This window comes from Pinus tabuliformis, chromosome 5_1 (genome assembly GCF_031772625.1).
Source record: "Pinus tabuliformis cultivar Carrire ecotype Pingquan chromosome 5_1, CPIR1, whole genome shotgun sequence".
NCBI classification, from domain to species: Eukaryota; Viridiplantae; Streptophyta; class Pinopsida; order Pinales; family Pinaceae; genus Pinus; species Pinus tabuliformis.
Genome location: NC_142305.1, coordinates 450,147,606 through 450,174,339, shown reverse-complemented (window position 1 = coordinate 450,174,339; position 26,734 = coordinate 450,147,606). Strand labels below are relative to the sequence as shown.

General features: G+C 38.6%; 1 protein-coding gene across 2 annotated transcripts in view; it reads left to right on the top strand.

The window, feature by feature from the left end:
* The window catches only part of LOC149165431 (uncharacterized), a 127,924-nt gene extending 102,099 nt beyond the window's left edge, over nt 1–25,825 (top strand). For both annotated transcript variants that reach the window (XM_089432304.1, XM_089432305.1), the window contains one exon: nt 25,494–25,825. In XM_089432304.1, coding sequence (XP_089288430.1) covers nt 25,494–25,529 — 36 coding nt within the window. In that variant the 3' untranslated portion in view covers nt 25,530–25,825. The remainder of the gene's footprint in view (nt 1–25,493) is intronic.
* Nucleotides 25,826–26,734: the final 909 nt, after the last annotated feature.

Here is a 26,734-nt window from a genome sequence, read left to right as displayed (position 1 = left end):
ATCACAATTATGATTAGACAAGTGCCTTAAGAGTGACTTAGATCAACAAGATTATGAATACAAGAAGTGCTTATTCCACAATAATAATGAAGAGAAATGTATTCTCTTGTCCAATAACCAATGATAGCAATGACAAACTAGAAGTATTCTTTTAGAAACAAGGCCACAATAATGCTAGCTATAAATAAGGAAAAGAGAGCATTAAGCCAATCTTATCCAACAATTGCCAACTTAATTATCCCTTTAGAGCACATATGTTCTTAGTTAGACGAGGATGCAAATAGTGAATGCTTATGCAAAAGTGTAATACATGCAATATGCAAATGGATGCTAGGGATGCAAATGCAATGAAATGCAAGATGGAGCAACCAAGAAGATGATGATTGCAGCGGTAAGAAAAACACCCAATTTGATTAGAAGACACTTATAAAAGATGCACAAGATGCAAAGAACAAGAGCCAAGTGAAATTAGACTGGCTACTACTTTTCACACCACTGCTATACTTAATTCAGACCTTATGCAGTATATATGAGTATATATTATGACAGCCTGCAAGAAATGATAAAATATGCGAAGAAATGCAAGCCCAACTAATGCCAATGATAAAATATGCATGCAAGTTAATTATTATTCCACTGTTAGGTGATTTTATCACTGTTGCTGATGATTTTAGATGGCTGTAGCAAACATATCAGATCTGGAATATACCCAACAGTGCACAAAAGTTCACTATATGAAATTAATTCAATCACATGATTAATATTTAATGCCTTAGGTGATTAGTGAGTGAATTTAGGCTTATTTTAAATGTGTTTAAGCCCTTAATATATTGCTCTCATGAAATACTTCAGAACTCAAGGGAAACAATGATGAAGCAAAGAGGCTTATAGGGAAAAGCACTAGGTCTAATGGCCTTGTAGATGACTAGTTTGGCTCCTTCAAGGCACTTGACCACTTGCAACCACCAACTTAGCTCCAAAATAACTGCAAGACAAGATGTTAGAGACAAAATGCCAATGCAAATTAAATCAATGATTGAAGAATCACTGGATGAGGGCTAGAAGGATAGACTAGGGCTAGGAAAAGGCCAGTGATTAGGGCTAGAGGCTAAAGGAGGCCAAGAAAAGGCAATGATAGGCCAAGGGAGGATAGAAGGGACCACCGCTCACGGAAACAAGGCAAAAGAGGGGGGTCGAGAGGGCTTAAGGTCCCTCCAAGGATGCAACAAGGCCCTAAGGGCCTGCGACTAAGCAAGAAAATCCTTTTTAAGGCTATGACCAAGGAGGAAAGGGGCAATGGCTAGGGGCTAAGGCCCTTAAAGGCATGTGGCCTTGAGAAATAGGCCTCTTGAGGCTCACGACAAGGCTGGAAGAGGGGACGGGTATGCCTTAGCGGCCTCAAAAAATTTCAGAACCCTGCGATCATAAAATATTACCATAAAATTCCAAAATTTGCTTCTTGAGGGACAACATTTTTCTTTCTTGGTTGGACGTTGAGCTTGGAGGGAGTTTAGAGGTTAGATCTTGCCTTCCTAGGCCTAGATCTGTCCCAAAACCCCAACAAAAATGCTCGATTAGGCTAGACGTCTCACTTGGAGGATTGAAACCCTTCAAACCCTAGCCTTAGGGCTAGATCTTCCACAAAAAAATTGATTTCCTATGAGGCTTTGAAGATCCACCTGCAAAATGAATGAAAGAATTTCCCAAAATCCCAAATATATACAAAAAATTTAAAACCTCAGAAAACCCCAAGAGCTACATAATAAAACAAGGGTTAGAAAATAATTTACAAATATTTACAAAATAAAATTATTGGCGCTCATTAGGAAATTAAATCTTTTTAGCCCAAGAATTGCATGGATGAATAATTTTGAAAGATAGACCAGCCAAAACCCTTGTTCAAAATAATTTACCACAATGAAAGCTTAGAGCCCAAACAAGGTAGACTCTTCCCAACAGTCTGTGAACTTGGAGCCCAAGGGCTAGCGTACTTGTAAATCTTTATAAATTCTGAAGATAAACTATTAATTGATATAGTGAATCAGATCACCTAAGATAATTCGTACCAATAGAATGTTCTTTTGACGGAAAAATGAAATAACAGTTAAAAATTATTCAGCGCAAGATAGGATAAACACATAGCTGAAACATATCACTGATCAACAGATAGAAGAATACCATGAACTGAATCCCAAAGTCTTTCTATTATGATAAAAAATGTTCTCAGTAGAGAATAACTCAGTTCAAGTGTTACAAAATTATCTCATCCAAAGATGGGAAATAGAAGGTAATGTTCGAATTTCTAAGTTTAACCCGCTAGAAATTCTTCCTGTACCATATCTTTTATTTCTTCCTACCTATGAAATCGGATTCGTTCAAAACAAGTCACGTGTTCGAATCCCACGAATCCGACATGATTCAAAGGGAATTCGAATCCAAAAATGGGACACCACGTGTCCTAACGGGACACCATCCAATCCCCGTCGTGTCCCATTAGGACACATCGTGTCCCAATTTTGGGATTCGAATCCCAAAAAAGTGAGGGTTTATGAGGTTTATGAGGGTTCATGAGGGAGGGTTTAGGAGGTTTGTGAGGGTTTATGAGGGTTTGTGAGGTTTGGGAGGGTTTATGAGGGTTTATGCAAATATTTGAATTTTGTATGTACTATGCATGCTATAATGTTACTAACTTTCTTTGTAAACAGTAAAACTAACATCTAAATGAAGATATATGTTTGAAATCAATGAATTTGTATCATTAATGAGAATTTATGTAAGAAATATGTAATTTTTAATATATATATATATATATTTTAAATGTATATATATATTTTTAATAAAATATTATATAACGAATCCTATGTGTCGTATTCCGGGGATTCAACGTGTCTGAATCCGACACTCGAATCCCCGTATCTTACGAACCCGAATCCCCGTATCAGGTGACTTAGCTTCCTACTGAAAATAAACCAGTGTTGCGAAAATTGCGATTTTATCGCTATGACATCAAAAAATCGCGATGTTTTCTTTTTCCTGATAATATCACGCGATTAATTCAGTGATTTTTTCATTTGAAAAAATCAAGATTTAATCCCAATTTTTCGAAAAAATCGCGATATTTTATTTTTAATTTTCATTTTTTTGCCCTTTTTTGTCTTTTTTTTTACCGATTTTATCCGAATTTTTCCCCGCGCCGATTTACTCCCGATAATGATTTTCGCAACACTGAAATAAACACAAGTACAGTATCAACATCTACAAATCATCAACTGAAAGAAAACAAGCACACAAGTGACACCGTTATTTTTGGATCGACGTCTTTGGAAAAACCCAATGCGGGAAAATCGGTGCAACACCCAGTCTGCCCCATGAAAACCTCCAAGTGCTGCCTCTTGGCCCTGCGTCAACTTTGCTAGCCTCTGCGTTAGCTTCTGGAGCCTTTGCGTCGGCCCTTAGACCCTCTGCGTCACACACTGGCCTCTCCTAGCTCTGCGCAGCTCCTAGCTGCCTCTGCGTAGCACCCAACTACCTTTGCGCAGCACCCAAATGCCTCTGTGTCAACCTCTCCCAGATCTGCGCTGTCTCTCTGGTACCAACTCTGCTTCTTTGCTATGTATTCACTGCCCCTCGCTGCTGATCACTGATTCTATCTCTCTTAGCAAACCCTGCTCTAGAGAATAGAATGACTGATCATTGTGGTGTGTTCTCCAACTGACCCTCAAGCCTCCTCTTATACTCTTCTCGTTGGTCCATCAACGACCGAGATTAAATCTATAATCAGCGACTAAGATTAGATTTGGCTTGATCCATGACTTTTGGAACCTTCTAACCCAATTTTATATTAAAACCCATTAATATTTTATTTTTCCTAAGTTTAGCCTTACGAACTCCATTAAAAATATTAATTATTTTAATATCTTCCAAACTGGTTAGAATCTGCCCACACCATTTCTGGGTCTTGGAGATCTCATGTGCTTTAGCCTCTCCACCAATTTTCATGGCTAGAGCACATCCGATGCTACCCCAAATCAACAGCTAAATGGCTTCCTAATATAGAGATAACCCGCTCTAAGTGGAAAATAATGGCTAATTGGCTTGATCCTTGTCAAAATAATCTCGATCGTCTAAAATAACTTGATCATATTTTAATCTCCATCATAAAATTTTTAATTTTTGAGGAAAAAATCGAATTTATTTTAAAAACCATTTTTTATTAATCCAAAAATTAATATTTTGTATTAATTTCCTAAAAAATTGACTTTGACTTAATCGCCAAGGACTAAGGGCTCAAATTCTCTTAAAATATCCATTTTTCCCTTGGGGCGGGCCTACAAAAATTGACTTCTTTTTGACTAACGAATTTTTGATCATTTTCCACTTGGAGAGAAATTAATTTCTGTATAATTGTTTTTCGTGTCAAAGTTAATTAATTTTTGGGCATAGGTTTTTTATTAATTTTGCCAGACAAAATTAATTAATTGACTCTAGAGAGGATTAATAATTTTTCTACCCTCAAATATTTTAGCCATGGTTTCTGATTGCGAGGGACCATGCACTAAAATATTTTTACATCAAAATATTACAATCAATTCAACCTTTAGAAGGGGAAATACACATTTAGACTAGATCCTTAAGAGATTATCCAATTCCGCGACACAATATGATCTAGTATGAAACCAAGTGTGCTTATAATAAAATAATTTAGCCATGGTGTTTTTATTATGAGGGACCATGAACTAAAATAATTCCTAAACACACTTTTACATTGGACTTGATAAACACTAGGACTCACGTAAAACCTTGTCAACTAATTCCACCCTAGCTGTGGGGTTTCATATGGAAGAAAAATTTTGTTGATTATTTGTGTTTACAAACACACATAATTCAGGGAGGTTAAAAAACTTTATAGGATGAAATCCTTTGCCAAAATCAGAGGCTTACTTAGGTGTTGTTACAAAATTAAATGGTCATACTAGCATCATTTACAATAAACTTTGCAGAAATTGGGTTTTACAATGAAGAATGATGGCAATTGATGACTTTGATCTTCACTCTGTTTCTTTCACATGCCATTGGCTTGATTTTAAGTCACCTTAGGATGTGGGGTACTACCAATTATGCACCCGAAAGCGATTTTTACAATGATTTGATAAAGAGAATGACTTGACTGGTGAGATCCTTATTCAATTTCAGATAGGTCTTGATGGTAATTTTCACAATAAAATTCTATGACTTATCATTCAATTTTTACAAATCAACTAGCACTTTAATGGTTCAAAAGACTAAAGTATTTGACATTGACAATGCTCCACACCTTATTTCTCCATGTGCATCATGACAATTTGCAATTAAATGCCAAAAACAAGACAACAACAAATGTACGCATCGAAGAAATCATACACAATGACAAGTTTCCTTAGACCTCCTTACTCAATTTTGGGGTGGTATATGATAGTGGAAAAATTATGATTTTATTATGATATTGTAATGTCCTAAGGTATTTTTTTGCCCTAGGGTTCCTCTGTTTGCTAGGGTTGTCTTAAATTCACAAGATCGTACAACAACAATATTCATTTATTCAATAGTGTACAACATTGAAAATTCACAAAATTTCCACGGTAATAAATATCTCCAGCAGTGATATTATTCTAATAATAGATTCCATCAACCATTAAAACATAATCTTGATTTCAAGATCAATATTTAGTGCTTCAACCAATTTCACTATGACTATTGTAATTTAACTTGCTTTCTAAAATCTGGCAGCCAATAATGTACTATAACAACTCATTGTCTACTTGTTGCTATCAAGGGAGGCATGTAGCAGTCCTGGCCAATTCCATGACTCCAATTGTCCATTTCTGCCTTGTTTCAGTTAGTGTTTGTTGTTCGAAACTTGGTCTCACCAAGGATCTGACAACCTGTCTTTACTCTTACAAGTCTGCGGCTTGAATTTTGCTTTGCAACGTTGCGAATGTCTACGACACTGTGGCAGTCTGCAGCACTATAGATATCTGCGGCTGCCTTGGGATACCCCAATTCATCCAACCAACGAGTAATAAATTTGCTTGGAATGCTACTAGTTTTTTTGGTCCAGATAGAGCTGTTTAGTGCCCAAATCCACGATTTTCCAAGACAAATTATAATAGAAAATGAATGGAGAATGATGGACTACTAGGGTGGAATCTTTCACTACAGAAATTAGTAGAAAGAAGGGGTCTTAAAACCCTCAGAGCCATAGCTTAAGAAAGAAGATATATTTGATCCAAAATGATTCCAACTCTCCTCTGTTTATTGATTCCGTCACAGGGTTTCTCAAATGTGAGGGGTTGCAATTGCAACCCCCAATTTGGGCTTTTTTCCCCTAGCCGACCCAAAATTTCCCAATGTTGCCCCAAAGATTGGATAAATGGGGTTTCCCCTCCATTATCGAGACAATAGCCTAGGGGATAATTAATTAAATAATTCTTTCTCCTCTATGGAAATTAATTAGAAAGGGACATTACAGTCCCCCCTTCCTGACATTGTTTGTCCCCAAGCAATTGCAAGTTTGGGTGCTACAAAAGTTGCCCCCCTAGTTTCCAGAATGAGGACTTCTCATTTTTCAACTCCATTTACAAATCAACAATTCTGTGTTCGTATGGGTTAGTCTCCTTTTGCACATTTGATCCCGTTCCATTCTCCATTTCGTTTGTGTGGTTCGTTTGGTTGGATCCCCCTTAGGCCATTCCATCCCCCTTAAGTTTAATCTCCTTTTGCACATCCGCAAGACAAGCCTTGATAATTTTTGACTCTCTCTACGACTACCAATTTCTGTTTTGTACTATCTGGAGTAAGTGCATACTGTTGACCAACTTCAGCAACCCTTCTCATTTGATCCAAGAGAACCCTCACCTGTTTTTCAAGACGTATAATCTTTTGTTTATATGACTCGACTGAAGCACTAGCTTATTGTAATTGCTTTGTTGTCTTCCTTATTTTAATAAGAAGAGAACTTTAACCCTGCTTTGCCTTCATACATTTTGATACACGCCTGTTATTGTACTCACCTCTCTCTGTTAGCTGCTGAAGTAATTGTTGATTTTGAGTTTGCATATCTTCATAAGCTTGCCCAGTAGTCTCAATCTCAGCTATATTGGCTTCTACTTCATTTTTGGCTTTCATAACTTCAACAAATCCTATTACGTGCTTTGCATCATCAAGCTTTTGCTTTGAGTCAGCTAACTCAACTTTATCAAAAACAAGTCTTTGTTGGTAGATTGCCTTAGCTTCATTCGTTGTTTTGAATTGCAATTCCAAACTGTGTACATTGATGGCCTAGTTTAACTTATGCACCTGTGCCCAATCCTTACCTTTTGCCTGCCTTGCTTCGATGACATACAAGTCCATGTAATTCTATTGTGATGTATAGGATCCTTTTGTATACAAGGATCCTGGGCTCATGGAATATGTTGTGCTTGATAACAGTTGACCTGTCCCAAGAACGAGTGCCCATTCCTGGCTTAATTGCATAGCACTCTTGTTGTCCGTACATCATAGATTTGTCTGCACACCGATTCCATCCATGAAGAGAACTTAGAACAGGATTTCGACCCTCCTCAGCGTGTCTTTGCCATCCAAAGGCACCATTATGGGCAGGGTTCCCATCTTCATTGCCCCACATATGGTATGGAATTCTAGCATGAACCATATCTATTAGGGGCTTTTGTCCTCTAAAAGAAGGTTGACTTGCATGCTGTTGTATGATATTATGGAAGACACTAGGTGGATGTTCACTCGATTGATGGTGAAATGGAATAGAAAGGTTACTTGACCCAGGTCCTTGAGCGTCTGAATTTCAATTTCTCATTAGCTCATTGAACTTACCTCTAGTAAAAGAGGCACTAGTGTTGCAATTAGCTCTTCCTTGATCCTTAGAACTATGCCCCTCTTCACAATCATCATCATTTGGACACAAAACAAAAGGATTGTCAATCCTTGGTCCAGAAGGTTGAACATGAAAAGGTGTACATTATTATAGAGGAGGTCCATCTGACCTAGAATTTGAGGTAAAATGAAACCATCTTGGCTTTTAGTAATAGTCATGTTATATGAGTGATAAGAAGTTTTAGGCCTTTTATTAGACACTAAGAAATGGCCCAAAGTGAAAAACTGTTTGGAATAAAGATCAATACTAGAAGCATCACCTAATAGCCCAGTGACTGTCGAGTCCATGGCATGCATTGATGGAGTTTTGGAGAACCTATCACCTTTTGAATCATTCAAGTGAGAGCTCCAAACTTTGTTTGTATTGCAAACCCTATTTTTATTTTGAGACCTACAACTACAGTCTTCATTGTCCTTGAAAACAATTACAGACTCTTTGTCTCTCATTTTATTTGGATGATATGAATGTCGTCCTCATCTATCTGAATCCCCAACATGATCTACAGTTCTCCCTGCCCTTGTCTCTCCTCGCATACAAGTGTTGGGATGTAGAATTGGCACCTTTTACACCTATTTTCCTTACCTTTTCTAAATAGTTTGACTCTCAAAGCCATACCCTATCAGCCTGACAATCATCATTAACTAAAGTATGGTTCCTTTTTGTATGTCATCCTTATTACTTATTTTTGCTCATAATTTGACATAGAGGCTAACTGCGTTAGACAATTTTAACAATAAATTTCCAAAGGACTGTTACAGGCTCTATGGCTTGTTGAGGTGCTGTTATAATAATGAAGATCGATTTGGAAAGATACTCAGTCAATATATATAGGGCTCCAACCCATTGCCAAGCACCAACTTGGTCTTCTGTAAGGCTTCAACCTCTAGGGCACCAACCCTGTCTTGTCAAGGCACCAACCTCCGATTTAGGAGCACCAACTCCAAGGACACCAATCCTTCCAATTCTGAGGAACCAACCCCAAGGGCTCCGACCCTATCTTGTCAAGGCACTAACCTTGTCTTGCTCAAGGCTCCAACCTTCCGGGCACCAACCCTCTGGGCTCCAACCCACTGCTATATTTTGTCTAGATATGTTTGATAGTTATTCTTTGCTCCCAAAATCTTCTTCACTGAATTCTATCAATCTATAGCTTCACTGGTACATCAATGACAACTTGTCTTCATATGAAGGAGTCTTCACAACTCTTCATATTGCCCAAACAGAGTCTGCAAAAGTTACCTCATGATGATTTTAAATAACCGTCATGATCTCCAACAATGCCTCCAAATCTGCTGATGCTTTTCATCAAGATATCTTTGATAAGTTGCGCTAAGCCCTCAATGTCTGCACAAAGGCAATTCTCTGTTTTCAACCCTCTGTTCTTTACTGTTGTGGTAACTGTTTCAGGAGTGATTACTTCTCACTGTTCTTGCTGTCGCGATCTCTTACTTCCGAAAAACAAATTCACAAACGCTTCAATGTTGTTGCTGGCTACAGCTCCCTTCAAACGATGTCAGTTGAAACTTTATTTTTCCTTCAAGGAACTGTTCTTCACGCTGCGTTCTGTACTTGATTAATTCATCACTGGTTCAAGCCTTTCAAAGGTTAACCCAGTCAATAGAGTTGCTTGTCCTTCGGCTTCCTTCTTTCTTGCTGGACCTTCGATTTTCCCTTCTCGCTCGATCTTCAGCTTCCTCTATTCCTTCAAGTTCACGAGTTGTGAACTGTTACTTCTTCTCTCTGTAGTCGATGGCCGAATCACCTACCTCTAGGGAAGCGTTTCAACTTGTATATATATATGAGTTTTGCCAATAAATGAAACGACACATTCATTGGTGGAGGGGCCCACTTGTGTGCGAGGTGGTATATTAAAATATATCGGAGGGCCTTTTTAATATTCAACCAATCATAGACTTGTTATTCACGGAAATTACATAGCAACATAGCAAAAACCATATTATGATGGATAATGGGTGGTCCTACTTGCCACGTCATCACCTTGCCCCCGCAATCGCAACCTTCATGAAAATCAGAGGTTTAACTAGTTATGGACATGCTCTATCTTCCGATATAACATAGCCGATGCCCCTACTTCGACGAAGCATATGCAATATTCAATAGCTGTTTTTGATAGGCCAATCGGGTCCATAATATTATCACAATCGGCAGTGTCCACTCTATAACAATCGACATTTCATAAGACTCATGCAATTGCACATGTATGAAAATCTACATTAATAGAGGTCCCCACATGCCACATCATAGTTTTAATCGCAATCACAACTTTCGGAGGATTAGACATAACATAGTCTATTCCCCTACGGGGCGGATGTGATATAATAATAAACAGTGGTTAATAAGTTCATCGGGTCCACAACCTCTATCGCAATCGGCGGTTTGGCTATGTCAACCCTTAAGACTTGCAATATAACTCCCGATCAGGCGAACACGATATTGCATAAAGGTGTATTCTAATGGAGATGTCCCCTCTGCATATTATATGACAATCAATGTTTTAATATTACATCCCTTTAAGCCTTGTGATATGAAAATTCCAATATGCGGATGCGATATTACATTAGGGTGTTTTATAATGGAGAAATCGGGTCCACATTACATATCGCAATCGCAAATTTTCAATGTGACACGTAATAAAGCCACCGATACAATTCCTCCGATGCGCTTGTGTACTTTTGTTGAAAGGTTTCTATGGTTTGTTTCTTAGATTGGGTTCTTAGCTCCTTCGATAACACTGTTTATACTGCTCTGCCGATGTGTTCCTCTTTGCTTCTAGATGGTTTCCAATGACCTCTTCCTCTTACTCTTTGGCTTCATGATGGCTCGCGATAAACTGCTTCCGATGAACTCTTCCAATAACTCTTCTTTGACTGCTCCTGTTCTTGACTTCCAATGGCTTCCAATGGCTTCCCTTCTTGGGTCTACTGCTTTTATTCTCTTTGTATATATGTATTTAATCCACTTGGGTCATCCATCTATAAAACTTTCATCACTATGAGCATTATGATCAACGGGCGTCAATAGGTAACATCATGTATCAAAGAATTTTCCATCACAAACACTGCTATATTGACATCAATGACAACCTAGATTAACAATTTGTGGACAATGCAGCTGGTCTAGTTGAAACAGTTAGGATTCTTAATTGACAATTCATTGCAATATTAGACAAGCTATTGCAACTTGTTTTCAACTAGGGTTATTTGTTAAAAGACAATTATTGTATATTCTTCCTCCTACTCTTTGGCTTCATGATGGCTCGCGATAAACTGCTTCCGATGAACTCTTCCAATAACTCTTCTTTGACTGCTCCTGTTCTTGACTTCCAATGGCTTCCAATGGCTTCCCTTCTTGGGTCTACTGCTTTTATTCTGTTTGTATATATGTATTTAATCCACTTGGGTCATCCATCTATAAAACTTTCATCACTATGAGCATTATGATCAACGGGCATCAATTGGTAACATCATGTATCAAAGAATTTTCCATCACAAACACTGCTATATTGACATCAATGACAACCTAGATTAACAATTTGTGGACAATGCGGGTGGTCTAGTTGAAACAGTTAGGATTCTTAATTGACAATTCATTGCAATATTAGGCAAGCTATTGCAACTTGTTTTCAACTAGGGTTATTTGTTAAAAGACAATTATTGTATATTCTTGGTTCAAATCACACGAGAATCGAGAGATTCTCATGGTTATCTTGTCTTTTGAAAATAGGAATGTATTTTGTAATTATAAAAGAATGTACTCTTTGCTCGCCAGGCACACATAGAAGAGAATAGAGGGAGTACTAACATTGTAATCACGTACTATAATTTTTCGTTAATGGAAATCTCTACCATCCGTGGTTGCATACCTTTCTTTTGAGTAGCTTGTGTGTTGTATAATTTACCTGCCCCTGCTAGGAAGGGCCCTCCTTCTTAGCAGGGATCACTAGTTAGAGAGGTACTGTAGCAGGTCATGATTCATGTGTGATTTACTGTTACTTTTACAATCTTGTTCATGCATCAAGTGGTGGTAAAATTCTAATCTTTGTTATTGTGTAACAACGCAGGTCTTTGACTAGTCCCTTCATTAGTGTGGCGTTTATTTGATTTTTGTTACAACTCTTGTTTGTTTGTTTTATTCAATGTGTGTTTCAACGATTGCTTGAGTGTTGATGGTTTCCAAGAGTGTTGTTTTTTCAAATTGGAGCGATTGTGTGATAGAGTGAGTTTTCATTTGCAATGTGTGTCTTTCCTTTTTGGAAGTGGAGTGAGAGTTGGAGTGTAACAACAAGTGTGTTTTGATTGATTGCTGTGAGTGACATTACAATGATTGGTTTGAGGTTTTATGAGTGTTAGTTGGCAATTATTCTTGCATATATTTCGCGTGATAGCCTTGAAATAACAAGCCTACCCGGATTGACAATTAATGGTAGAGTTGGATCAACTGTTCAATTAATGGGAGAGTTGGATCACAGGGGTTCACAGTAGCAAAAGAATTTTCCTGTTGTTTTATTTTTCTAGGGTTTGAGTATTTGATTTGGAAGTTGTTAGAATAGTGTATCAACAAGGTTGAGATTTGAAGACTGGTTGGAGGGTACATCCAACTACAGTACTTGGAAGGAGATGATAGCATGCATGTTGATGGAGAATCGGATTTGAGAGTTTGCAGATCAGAAACTCACCCCTCCTATCGATGCTGCACAACATGCTATCCATAACCAAAACAGTGTAAAAGCTAGGGGGTAGTGCTTTTTGGGTGAAGGATCATGTGATCCTTTATCTTTCCGGAAATAAATTAGTTACGAAAATACGAAAGGCTTTAACTAGAGTGATAACGTAATAGAAAAATGGTGTTGAGGGAAATGCTGAAGAGCACCAAGGTTTCCAAACAGGGACAATAACATCTTATCTCACCTGTTGCACACATATTCGTGATGAGTTGGTTGCATTTGGGGAGGCTGTGTCAAGTGAGGAGCTTGTGACAATGACCTTGAGTGGCTTCACAAAGCCAAGGTCTTACTTCATTAAGGGTATTGTGGCACGAGAGAAGCTTCTAGATTGGGAGAGGTTGTGAGATGACTTCATCAAGGAGGAGATTTGAGAGGAATATCTACATGGTGGCCAATAGAAACGTGATGATGAGAACCTTACCCTTGTGAGTCAGGCAATGAAGGGCAAGGGGAAGCCCAAGAAGAATGCGAGTGGGGAAGCTACTTCATATGATGGGAAGGAGGAGGACATGAGTAAATTTAAGTGCTTTGCATTTCACAAGTTTGGCCACCATGCAGTGTTGATTTCTGGTAGCATCGAATAGGCTTAGGCACATGTATTCCAAAGAACCTAGAAAGCGTTTTGAGAAATTCCACCCAGAAACAGTTTATGAAGATAATTATGTTTAATGAGTGCCTATGTCTAAACTTAGGAAAATAAAATAATTAATGGGTATTAATCCAACTGTGGGTGTAACTTCTAGAAGAAGACAAGGATCAAGCATAAATGATCTTAGCCATTGATTAGCTTCTAATCTAGACCGTTGAATGTCAATGAGGGGATTATTTAAGGAAGCTTGATGGTCATTTGGAAGACACACAGAGAGTTGATCAGTCAAATCGAATCGTTGAAGCTAGAGGCAATGCAATGGTTTGTAGTGATCACGTAGAGAGGGGTAGAGGATTTTTGCTGGAGGATCTTCTCTGGAGCCAAGGATACTTAGTAGAGAGGTGGAGAGACACAGAGAGGAGGCAGAGCAGAGGGCAGAGAGGGTGACGCAGAGCCAGGAAGGCCCCACGCAGAGTAGCGCAGTAGCTTCCAATGAAGAAGTCGGAGTTTGCTGAGGAAGTTGACGTTTCTGAATCGGGAGGGCTAGAATAGGCTTCTGAGGGCAAATCGATTCCCAGTTGAGCTGACACAGGGCCTTAGAGGCTAATGTAGAGCCCACGCAGGGGCAGTGCAGAAGTAGCCGGGAAACTCGTGGTTTAGGTGCCGGATCAGCCGAGACTTGCAGTGTAGAGTGAGTAATCTCACTAATTTCTTCTGCCAAGTAATTTTCTCTGTAACTGGATTGTTGGGAGGGCATCCAATGATTGCATTCAGTGATACTTTTGCTTAATAATAAAACCCTCAAATCTGTTGCACCGATTTTCCTTCATTGGGTTTTTTTGGGGACATTTGTCCAAAAATAACTGTGTCATTTGTGTTGTATTTTCCTTCTTGCTCAGTTTCTTGTTTCGACATATAAATTTAAATGGTGTAGACTGCAGTGTATGTATTTCGATGTTTGCCGTAGGAAACTGCAAATAAATTGTTCATAAATATAACAAGTAGGAGAAATATCATCAATGTTGTAATAGGAATTCTTGGGTGTAGGAATTTTCACATGCAGGTCAATGTCTGAATAGGAAGGGCAACAAGGTGAAGGCATAGGTAGCAACTTCAGTAGATTCACAAATCAATGAATTTACCACCAGGTTCGAGAAGGAGTTTTCACTTGTCTGTTAAAATTTAATATTAGGTTTGATTATTTTTCTTCAATAATTACCTAGAAATTGTTTTCCTTAATAAAATTTTGAAAACTACTAAAAATAAATACACTAGTATTTTAACTTCACAAATAATTTTTAGCGGAGATAAATAGAAAATCAGCTAGAAGAAACAATGGAAACATCCTCCCAACAAATTTTCCTTCACTTTATTAACCTAGGAAACTTAGGGCTTTGGGCACGATGAATACATAGAAAATACAACACAATATGAAACCTAGATTTTGGCTCCCTTGGAATTTCATCCTTCAGAGAAATTCAACCCTCTGGAATATGACACATTGGAAAAATCTTGGCCATGGAAAACTCGGCTCAACCTATAAATTGTCGTCCTTTTCGTCACTTGTATGACCATCTTATGCGTTGAGGAGTTTAGCCTTGTTTCTTTGTGGAAACCCTTGCCTAGAAAACTCGACTTCTTATTGGTCTTAGCCTTCTCTAATATCTCGTCCTTCTTCTCCAATATCTCATCTCCTTCTCCACAAGCTTTACCTCCTTGAATTGCTCTCTCGAAATTACCTTACATACCTTTCCCTTCTTTTCATTATTTGAGTCTCTTAGTCCTTAAGAAAATCGCTTTCTCAATCAGAATGTGTCTTTCAACTTTCCCTTAGGCTTATTTTATATCTTCATTGAGCCAAATCCCTAACCCTAATCATAGTTTTAAAACTCGGACTCAGAAATGGTAGAGGGTCAACATCGACTCGGTATGGAATCAGACTAGTTGATTCCAATGACTTGGTCTTTGTAAAAAGTACATTAAATATTTAATTTTAATGAAAAAGCATATTTTTAAAGATTTTAATTCATGTTTCCAAATTTAGAGTATTAGAATAATAGAGAGAAGAGAACACCTGATCAAAGCATGCTCATGAATATATCTATTATATCAAAATGGCAACGAGTGCACTGTCCAATACATGTAATATATAAAGATTAGAACGAAAACACATAACCATTGTTGCTCCAAAAACCAACTTCTCAATGCTGTTCCAAAAAGCAACTCCAATTGCTCGCAAAATCCTCACAAATGCTCACATAAATGCAATGAGATAGTTGTGAGGAAATACGAGGGGGTTGGGTCACTTTTATAGGCATGGGAGAAAGGGTAGAGGGGCTAGGAAATAGTTTAAACAAAAAAAAACAGATTTCAAGTCTGCCAAACCCACCTTTTTTCCCGCTGCCGAGACCGACTATTTTAAGTTGGGCTCGGTCGATTTGGCCTGTCCATTACTGAACGAACCAAATCAGTGACCAACTCGACCGATTTAGTAACAAACCAGATAATTGACCTAGTCGGTCTGGGTAGGGGTATGGCTCGGTCAACCAGGTCGATTCGAGTCAGACCGGCCTAGTTCTAAAACTATGACCCTAATCTCCTAAGTGATGAATGGCTAGGATTAGATCCCAAGCCTCACTTGAGATCAAAGGTAGATATTAGATCTAAGTCAGTTAAATAATTAAATTATTTATATTTAAAAACTTGGCTTAATAGTTGACATTAATTAATAAATTAATTAATGTACTTTTCCTAAGTTAAAGTTAGGGAAGAGATCATAAATTAATTAATGTACTTTGGACAATGGTACTTCTTGTCACATAATAGGATAACGTGAGTTGTTCACCAACATTTAAGAGGGAGACTCAAGAACTATATGTGGAGCTTGGCAATAATGCCAAGTGTGCAGTAGAGGGTGTTGGGACTATCCAATTTTAGCTAGAGTCAGGAGAACCTTTAGAGGTCACAAAAGTATTGTATGTTCCGAGGTTGACTAAGAACCTTATAGTAGTCTAAGCCATGGAGGATAAGAGGTATGATGTTTACTTTCGAGATGGACAGGTAGTTGTCAAGTCGAGATATTCCAATTCGAGCACAGATCGGGTGATTGGGAGGATAGAAGGGAAATTATACATGCTGAAGGGTCAGCTGTCACGTCCCTTGGTTCATGATAGTGACGACTTATGTGAGTTGTGGCATGGGTGGATGGCACATTTACATCACAGGGCTATGCCTTTATCGCTGGAGATTGTCACTGGTCTTCTTGAGTTTAGAGTAGAGCAGTTTGATGTTTGCAAAGGATGTGCACTTGGCAAGTATGCCAAGATTGCTTTCCCAAATAGTGGTTCTAGGTCCAAAGTGTAGTGGGTTCTAGTACATTGTCCTATATTAGTAGGGTCTTTGAGTGGGTATTGTTGAATTTTGTAGCTATGGTCGGTCTTCACAATGTAAGATTTGTATTTGTAAAGATGCCTTGTAAGATTTGTATCGGTCGGTCTTCACAATGTGAGAAAAGAAAATTATTTCTTCCAAGGCATGTTCTTCATGGCATTTTTCAAAAGCAAGGCATGTTCTTCATGGCGTTTTTCAAAAGCAAGAAATTGAATTGTTAAATTTGGATTTAGACACCACAAGATTTCAAGTCGGCCTCCCTAGTGATGAAGTCAGCTTAGCCCCTAGGGGCACCCATTCAGACCCTTTCCAATGCTGTAAATTAGCCATTTGACTTCCTGCAAAGACACAAATTCAGATCTCACAAGATACTTATATTCTTTATCTGGAGAAGACAAGAAGGTTGAGATGAGAAAATGTCAGCTAAAGAGTTAGAAGAAGAAGGCACCTCACATAAGGTCTTTGATAGGTACGAGTCTTTGATAGGTATGAGTTTTGTGTGAAGATAAGTCCAAGATTCTTCTGCGATTACAGTTTGAGATTTTGTGATTCTAGTTCGAATTTTTGTGGTGCAAGTGCGAGCCTCTGTGGTTTATATTTGAGCTTTTGTTCGAGGTATTTATGTGGTGTTAGATTGAGAGGCTTCTGTGGAATGGTTCAAGATTTCAATGGTATAGTCCAAGCTTCCTTGTGGTACAGTTCGAGATCTTCTGTGGTATATAGTTTGAGATATTTTCTTGCCCTAGCCTAAGTTCTTGTGGTATGATTGTGATCTTTTGTGGGAGAAGGTCTAAATTTTGGCCTCCATTACAGACTTTTGTGGACAAGTGAAAGAGGTTGGACTTGACATCTTGTGGTTGTCTTGTGGAAAGCATCTTGTTGGTTAGTGTGACCTTGACCTTGACTTTGATGTATCTCTTGTTGAACTAAATATTTCTCTAAGAAGAAGGTTGTTGGGTTTTTCCCCCAAGTGGGTTCCTAGGGTAAACATTGTGTCTCTCTTGTGCATTGTGATCTCTACTGCTTCATTGTCTTTATGGTTGAATTTCTGAATGTATAATTGCTTAATGATACATTGAAGTGCTAAATAAACATCTACATCATTGGAAGTAATTATCAAGTTTTAGAAATAAGTGCTTGTATAATTTTCACTCAAAAAATCAATGGGTACAACTATTATGAGACATTTATAGATGATTGTTCCAAGAGGACTTGCATCTATTTCATGAAGACCAATGATGAGATCTTCATTCGGTGCTACGATTTCAAAGCTCATGAAAAATCAGATTGGGAAGAAGATCAATGTGCTTAGGTCAGACAAAAGCGGTGCGTATACCTCTAATGAGTTCAAGGAATTTTGCAGAAAGGAAAGCATTAAGAAAAGTTGACAGTTCCTTTCAACCCACAATAGAATGGAGTTGTTGAGAGGAAAACAAGGTCGTCATGGTGGCTGCCAAAGCCATGATCCATGATCAAGATTTGGCCATGTTCCTGTGGGCAAAAGAATGCAATACAACAATCTATATTTAGAACAGGAGTCCTCACAAGGTCTTGGAGGACAAGACTCTTGAGGAGGTGTTGATAGGAGTGAAATTGGACGTGGGGCATTTCTATATCTTTGGGTGTCCAATGTATATCCATGTACCATCAGAGAAGAGGACAAAGTTGGAGCTCTCAGGACAAATGGAATTTTTGTTGGGTATAGTGAGACTTCCAAGGCATTTAGGGTGTGCTTTCCATCACAAGGGAAGATTGTGGTGAGCAGGGATGTAAGATTTGATTATGAGTGATAGGCTCTAAAGGTTGAGAGGCCAACAACTCCAACAATAGGTACTTAGTCTTTAGATTAGGAGGAGCAGGAGGCACCTTCTAGTTTTGCCAAGAGGAGACCGAGATGGCTTATGTAGACGTTCAGGAGCATGTGGAGGCTCCTAGGAGGACTTTAAGGGAGAGTAGACCACCACAAAAGTTTTCTAGCTACATGGCACTTACGAGTAAAGTAAGTGATTCCAAGCCTTCTAGCTTTGAGTAGGTAGTAGATCAACCAACTTGGAGGGATGCCATGATGGAAGATTATTCTTCAATTATGAAGAATGATGTATGGCATATTGTGGCTAGGCTAGAGGGGTAATCAATGGTTAGTTTGTGATGAATCTTCAATACTAAACATGAAGTGTAAAGCTAGGTTCATGGCAAGAGGGTTCTCCTAGGAGGATGGAATGGATTATGAGGAGACATTTGATCCAATCACGATATCCATGTACCATCAGAGAAGAGGACAAAGTTGGAGCTCGCAGGACAAAAGGGAATTTTTGTTGGGTATAGGGAGACTTCCAAGGCATATAGGGTGTGCATTCCATCACAAGGGAAGACTGTGGCAAGTAGGGATGTGAGATTTGATCATGAGTGACAGGCTCTGAAGGTTGAGAGGCCAACAACTCCAACAATAGGTACTAAGTCTTTAGATCATGAGGAGCAGGAGGCACCTTCTAGTTTTGCTTGGAGGAGACCGAGATGGCTTAAGTAGACTCAGAGACGTTCAAGAGCATGTGGAGGCTCCTATGAGGACTTTCAGGGAGAGTAGGCCACCACAAAAGTTTTCCAGCTACATGGCACTTACGAGTAAAATTAGTGATTCCAAGCCTTGTAGCTTTGAGGAGGTAGTAGATCAACCGACTTTGAGGGATGCCATCATCCATGATGGAAGATTATTCTTCAATTATGAAGAATGATGTATGGGATATTGTGCGTAGGCTAGAGGGGTAATCAATGGTTAGTTTGTGATGGATCTTCAATATCAAACATGAAGTGCAAGGCTAGGTTCATGGCAAGAGGGTTCTCCTAGGAGGATGGAGTGGATTATGAGGAGACATTTGATCCAATCACCATATGCACTTCTATCAGGGCTATTATGTCTATTACTTCAGAGATGGGGTGGATGATACATCTGATGGATGTGAAGACAACCTTTGTCAATGGTGTGATTAAGGAAGAGGTGTATATTGAATAGGTCAGGGTTTTGAGGTGCATGTGAGGGATTTCGTGCATGCGGGTTGAAGAAGGTGCTACATGGTCTCAAACAAGCACTTAGAGCATGGTACTCAAGGATTGATGCTTATATGCTAGGCATGGGCTTCATTAGAGTGAGGTGAATCCCAATCTATACTACATACTAGTTGGTGATGATCCAGTTATTTAGGTATTGGATGACCTCTTTCTCACGGGGTTAGAGAAGCTCATAGAGATGTGTAAGAGAGACTTGGTTGCAGAGTTTGAGATAGAAATCTTGATGACACACTACTTTTAAGGATTGGAGGTGTGGCAACAAACATGTGAGATATGCCTTTGACAAAAGAAGTATGTTGTTGAAAAACTGAAGAGATTTGGGTGGTGGATTGCAAGCCTATGTCGACACCGATGATTACCAACTCCGAGGAAGTTGAATGCTTTTGAGTTTGAGTTGGTAGCCAAGCATGTGCTAAGGTATCTACAAGGTACAATGGAGTATGGGCTTCGATACGTGAGGGATGGTGGAGTGAAGTTAGTGGGCTATATATACGTACATTGGGTTGGGAGTGTAGTTGACAAGAAGAGCATCTCTGGGTGCTGTTTTAGTTTGGGGCCAACAATATTCTCATGGTTCAGTAGGAAACAGTATTTTGCAGCACACTTAGTTCAACAAAGGCAAAGTATATGGCAACTAGCTTGGCGAGTTGCAAGGCCATCTAGCTTCACAAGATGCTCACATGGTTATTTGGTATTTAGTTGGATTTGAAGGTGATTCAATGTGACAATCAGACATGCATCGAGCTTTTTGGGAATCTAATGTTTTATGATAGGTCCAAGTACATAGAGATTACATGCCACTTCGTCAGAGACATGGTCCAGAGGGGAGTTGTGAAGCTTTAGTTCATATCCATAGATGAGAAGGTTGTAAATATTCTCATCAAGCCCTTGGTGAAGGGGAAGTTTGTTTTCTACAGAGATAAGCTGGGGGTGGTGTAGAATACCTTCCCAGCTAGGAGGGAGTATTGATGTTAATAGCTTGGATAGGTGCTTTTGCATTGGCAAGGTGTCAAGTATGCAGAAGATATTACACTGCCTCTTTAGGTTCTCGCTCGTGAGGAGTAAGTGACTTTTAAGGAAAAATACATTAATAGTTCATGAATTAATGTTGACTTTTGAGCTAAGTTTCTAAGGATAAATAATTTAATTATTTAATTGGTCTAGATTTGATCTCAACCGTTGATCTCAAGTGAGGCTTAAGATCTAATCCTAGCCATCCATGACTTAAGAGATCGAGGGTTTGAGATCTAGCTCAATGAGAAATTATAAAAGACGCCTAAAGGAGAGTTGAAGACACATTTTATTCTTGGGAGAGTGATTTTTTTCTCAAGTGAAACCAAGACTGAAAAAAGGTGAAAAGTATGCAGCTACAAGAATTTTGGAGTACTGGTTTGTAGGTTGAGTGCACAAGAGGGCCAAGATTTGTTTGTGGAGGAGGCCAAGGGTGTGCCATATGGAGGAGGCCGAGATTTGTGAGGCTTAGGTCTAGCAGCCAGGCCATGAGATTGGCAATGCCGTGAGGGTTTATGGCAGAGTTGGGAGGAGGCCAAGTTGCTACAGGTGGGACGAATTGGGAAAAACAACCCGCACAAGTGCAAACCGTATTTCTGATGGGGTTGAGTTGCTGGGTTCCATTGCTGTATTTTCAGTGTATTCTCTGTGGGTTGATTTCCTTGTTAAAAACTTAAATGAGGCCATAAATTTCCTGAGTAATAGAAAGTGAAGTAGAATTTGTTGGGCATATATTTCTGCTATGTTTTGTAACTGTTTTTCCATTTTGCTGCTGCAAATTTTATTTAAAGTTGAAATACAAGTGTATTTATTTTCAGTAGTTTTCAGAAAAGTATTTTACTGGGTGAAACATTTTTCTGGGTTTAAAATAAATTGCTAAGAAAATGAAATCAAATCTGGTATTGGAAAATTAACATTTTGGACTCTAGAGGCCATTTAGAGCCTTGCTGATTATTTATTTTGTTTCAGATATGTATTTCACATAGTTCCATTTTGATATATTCACCCTTACATGGTCTGTATTATCAACATACTTTGCATATTTTGTTTCTAATGGTTTGAAATCTATACTGGATATTTTTCTTTTAAATTTTTAAATTTTATGTATTTTTTAGTAAACTAAGTCAAACTTTAAACTAGTTTGATTTTGATCCAAGCTCCGGCAGACTCTAAGCTGGTTCTGATTCCAAGTCTGGGTTTTAAAAGTTTGGCACACACACATACACCTTCACGCCTCGAGAGGGTGGGGGTGGTATTTCCCATGGGGTTTCCTCCCCCTAGGATATTCCATCCCCTTTATAGCAGAGAGGGTGGGGGTGGACCGTGGTATTTCCCATGGGGTTTCCTCCCCCTAGGATATTCCATCCCCTTTATAGCAGCCATTCATTTGCTTTCTTGACATTGTGAAGGAATTTCCCTGTGTCTGTAGTTGTGTCCACTTGTAACAGTAGTCAGGATAATGATGGTCTTCACAAAATGGATGGATGGGAAATTTTTTTCATTACCACAGATTCCTTGCTCAGTGAGACATTTGCCACATGTTGCAGTGTCCAACGTCAAGCTTTCTTGGTGTTGACAACTCAAATTGACTCGACTTCTTCTTTGAGAAGTTGCTCTCTGAGTTTCCATGTTGTTTCAATTCATGGCTGAAGAAAACTTTCCTGAGATTATCTCGACAGAAGTCTTTTTTACCTGAGGTTTGCAATATCCTCATTGTCCAATCACCTAAGTGAAAATTAGCAGGGGATGGAGCCGGTAAGTTTGGAAGTCTCTTTTCTTGGCGGTGACAACTCACATTGACTCAACTTGACTCTTTCCTTTAGAAGTTGCTTTCTGAGTTTCCATTTCGTTTCAATTCATGGTTGAAGAGAACTCTCCTTGGATTATCTACACATAAGTCCTATTTACCTGTGGTTTGCCATATCCTCAATGTCCAATCAACTAAGTAAAAATTATCAGGGGATTTAAGCTGGTAACTTCTCTTTTGGTTTAGACCAACAGGACATCTAAACCAAAAGAGACTGTACCTCCTTCCCATTAGGCGTGCTGCTCCACTGAGATGCAATCGACTCGATAAAATTAAACATATTTCTCCAGTTGCTTTTCCGGGAAATTAGAGATTGCAACGTAGTAAATTTGTTTCAAATATAGGGATGGCTGGCCTAACAAGCTCCTTCCCATCTGTTTTTCATCAGGTTCAGTATCCATGAATGGATGTAGATATATTTGGTAATGCATTTTCCCTAATCTACAACCCTCTTCACTCAAAATTCGTTGCTTATATCGTCAAACATGAGGTCTAGGCAATGTTGCAATGCATGTGGTCTTGAAAATGGTTGGGTGTTTATATCCTCCAACAGCATATTGGTGACAAGATAGTTGGAAGCATTCAGTGATGCCTTAAATAATGACAAGCATATTTCACATGATCTGGATGCAAAATACCATCCATCTTTTTTTTTTGATGTAGGGTTTTTATAAACATGAATTGGAGCAATATATCAAAAGGAATTCCTAACGGAAGGGTCATTGGAGGTGGCTTCAAAACAAGGGTTTCTACCTCCACTTTCACTGGCGGGAATCTGTACCCTGCTCCGTATGTATTAATCCATTTTTTGGGTCTTTTCTGCATGAACATCCTTAGTAGATGCTTGCGTTTATTATCTAACATCATTTGAACATAATGGGATGGTGTAACTTGCCATGGATGCCCGCTTAATGTGGTGTCAATCTATGTATCTCCTTCTTTGAGTTCCTTTAGAACATTTGTGTATTTTTTTCCCATCAACTTGATCACAGTGCGTCCTTGCAGGGTCTTCTGTGTTCTTTGGGGTGTTGATTTTGGGTAGCATCGGATGTGCTCTAGCTCCTAAATTTGGTGGAGGGGCTAGAATACATAAGATCTCCAAGACCTAGAAATCGTTTGGATAAATTCCACCCGGATTGTGAGTTGTTAAAATAATTAATATTTTTAACGGGGTTCGTAAGTCTAAACTTAGTAAAATAAAAATATTAATGGGTATTAATAAAAATATGGGCGAGAAGCTTCTAAGAGACGAGGATCAAGTTTGTTTTAATCTTAGCCCTTGATTAGGGATTTAATCTTGGCCGTTGATTCATCAACAAGAAAAGTATAAGAGGAGGCTTGAGGGTCAGTTGGATAGTTGATCAAATCAGTTCGATTTTTCTGGGGTGTGGTTTGCTGAGAAAATAAAACCAGTGATCTGAGTTGCAGTGAGAGGGGCAGAAGCAGAGATTTGGATCGGAAAGGAGTTTCGAGTTAAAGAATACCGGGCAGAGAGGCAGCGCAAAGGCCTACACAGTCCTGGAAGGGGCTTATGCAGCGCTGACGCAGGCCAAGAGGGTCTCTTGCCGTGGCAGTGCATGATATTTGTCATAAGTTCGAGATTTTGTTGGAGAAGCGAGGTTCTGAGCTGGGAGGGTTGAACAACAGTTTTCCTCCAAGAAATCGATCAAGCAGAAGGGGTGACACAGTGTCCTAGAGGCAAGACGCTGGCCCAAGCAGTGATTGCGCTGGGATTTCGCAGTGTTTGCAGGAGTTAGGTCACTCAGTGGATTAGTAGTGACTTGGAGAACGAGGTAAACCCTCGTATGTATTTCTTGCTGCCGTGATTTCTTTGTAAAGGCTAGCGGGTGTGAGAGACAACCTGTTGTACTCAGATTCTGCTTGCTTAATAATACAAACCCTCTATCTGCTGCACCGAATTTCCTGCATTGTGTTTTTCAGGGGACATGTTGTCCAAAAATAACGGTGTCCCTTGTGTGTTCGTCTCATTTATCATTTCAGTTTATGATCTATATGTCAGTGTAGTCTGTAGTAGTGTTTTTCATCACTATTTATAAATTAAATTACTTGTTGAATGAAATAACAAGTAGGAGATGCTAAACGAGCGACTGCAGTAGGATTTCTGTTTGTAAAGATTCAGAAATTTTCACACGGGGCTATGATAGTGTCTCAGCAGAAAAAGTGCAATTGCAAAACATATCCAATCAACAATTTATGAGAAAAATAACAAGGGTTTGAAATATTATTGATTTACCTTTGAATGGGCACAACAATCTGGTCTCAAATCTCTTCCAAGATATTAGATGATATGTGGACTGCTGATGTAGATGTCAAATCCACCGAAAGTAGCCCACAAACAGTTCCAAATCAACCCCATGCTCACTCTGAATCAACTTTGGTGTACATACGTTTTAGAACGAAGGCTCCTGGAGATGTGAGAAATTTGTTTAGAAAGGGTACAAGGTTAATCTTGATATTTTGTTATCAAAAGGATCTGTTCAGAAACACTGTCAAATGGTTAGAAATGCATGTCATGGTCATCAGGCCTATGTTCTGTCTTTCATCACTCTGCTGAATCAATTTTAGTTTTAGTTTTGATTTTTATTTATTATTACTATTATTATTAGTAAATATCAATATCCTTATTGTGATCAGTTACGGCATGTCATGGCATCAGGCCCATCTGCTGTCTTTCATCACTCTGTTGAATCAATTTTAGTTTTGATTTTATTTATTTATTATTATTACCGGTAGTAAATATCATTGCTTGAAATTTCATTGAAATGAATGCTTTAATGAATAACTCCTTTGTTAGTTTGAAAGAAGTCAATTTGTCTTTGAGACCTATTTCTGAATAATGGAGCCTTTGATCTTGGTCCTATTTATGAATTTCTGTCTGTGACCAACTTTGAGTTGATTTTTAACTGAGAATAAATACGTTCATTGTTATTGTATGCAGAGTACAAGGCTGTTGGAAGGACCTGAAAGTGTATGACATGTAAAGAACCGATTGATCCAGAGGATGTCCTATCTACTCTTCCCTAAAGTTGAAGATGTACAGTTGTACTATATTCATCTATTTGTATCTCTGAAATTGTTGCTGTGTAATACATGATTAACGTGTAATAAATCTGTCGCAAATTTGAACTAAATCTCTATCTTGCATCGTGGGGTAACGTGAAATCTATAACAAACAACTTTCTTGGGCCTTTACGAGTAATTTGCATTTGGTAGTTCCCATGCGTACCATGAGCGGTGGTGGTTTGATAAGTTAATGCCAAGTTTATATCACGCGAAAAACAATTGGTTAGAGGCATATAGTTTCTACATTTTTCAACGGCACTTCGAGAACAATCGCAAGGAGTTATGTTATTTATGAGTCGGATTATATTGGGAATAAACATAATTGAAATGGAAGTTCTTGTCCTAAGGTGGTAAGCGTAATCATTGTTTTTGTCACAAGGACTCTTTTAGTAATGACTGAGAATTCGTACCAATTTTTTGTGGGTAACCTTGCCATTTTGAACGATCAAGGTCCTCCATGAACAAATCTATTTTTAGAGTCTATTCATTTTGAATTGAACAGCTCAGATAGGCAAAAAAAGTATTTTCCATGTGTTGTATTCTGCAGAGGAATATGATTATTTGGAGATTATTTCCACATACCCTCGTTGTTTCTACTATTAACTCTAAAACTCTGTTTAGATATCTTATGTGCAGATCATTCTCTTCTTTGCTGATGAAGGTTTCAACGGGAAATTGTAGATATAGTAAATACAGTAGCTATTGTGCAGACACTTTTGGGAAGTCCATGGCTTTTATAATGGCCATATAGTACACTTCGATAACGGAAATGACCATTTGTCCAAACGATATATACTGACGAAATTAAGGGATTACTTTGTTAGAAGTTAGAACCATTCAACTCGGCTATTTAATATAGTATTTAATCTTCTCAAATAGTTATTAATGGATAATAAATCAGTGGCACCAAGTCCATCAGGTTGTGGTCTAGTTATCAGTTAAGAATAACTGTGTACGTGAACTAGGTTCTATCCTATGTGGGCTTTCTCCTTATCCAAGTAATGTATTTATGATGGAGGAGGAAAAAGATGCTCTGCCGAAGGTTTGATTTGCACAAAAAGAGAAAAATAGTGGCACTGGTCTCTCTCTCGTGTATAAGCAAATATTGTTATACAG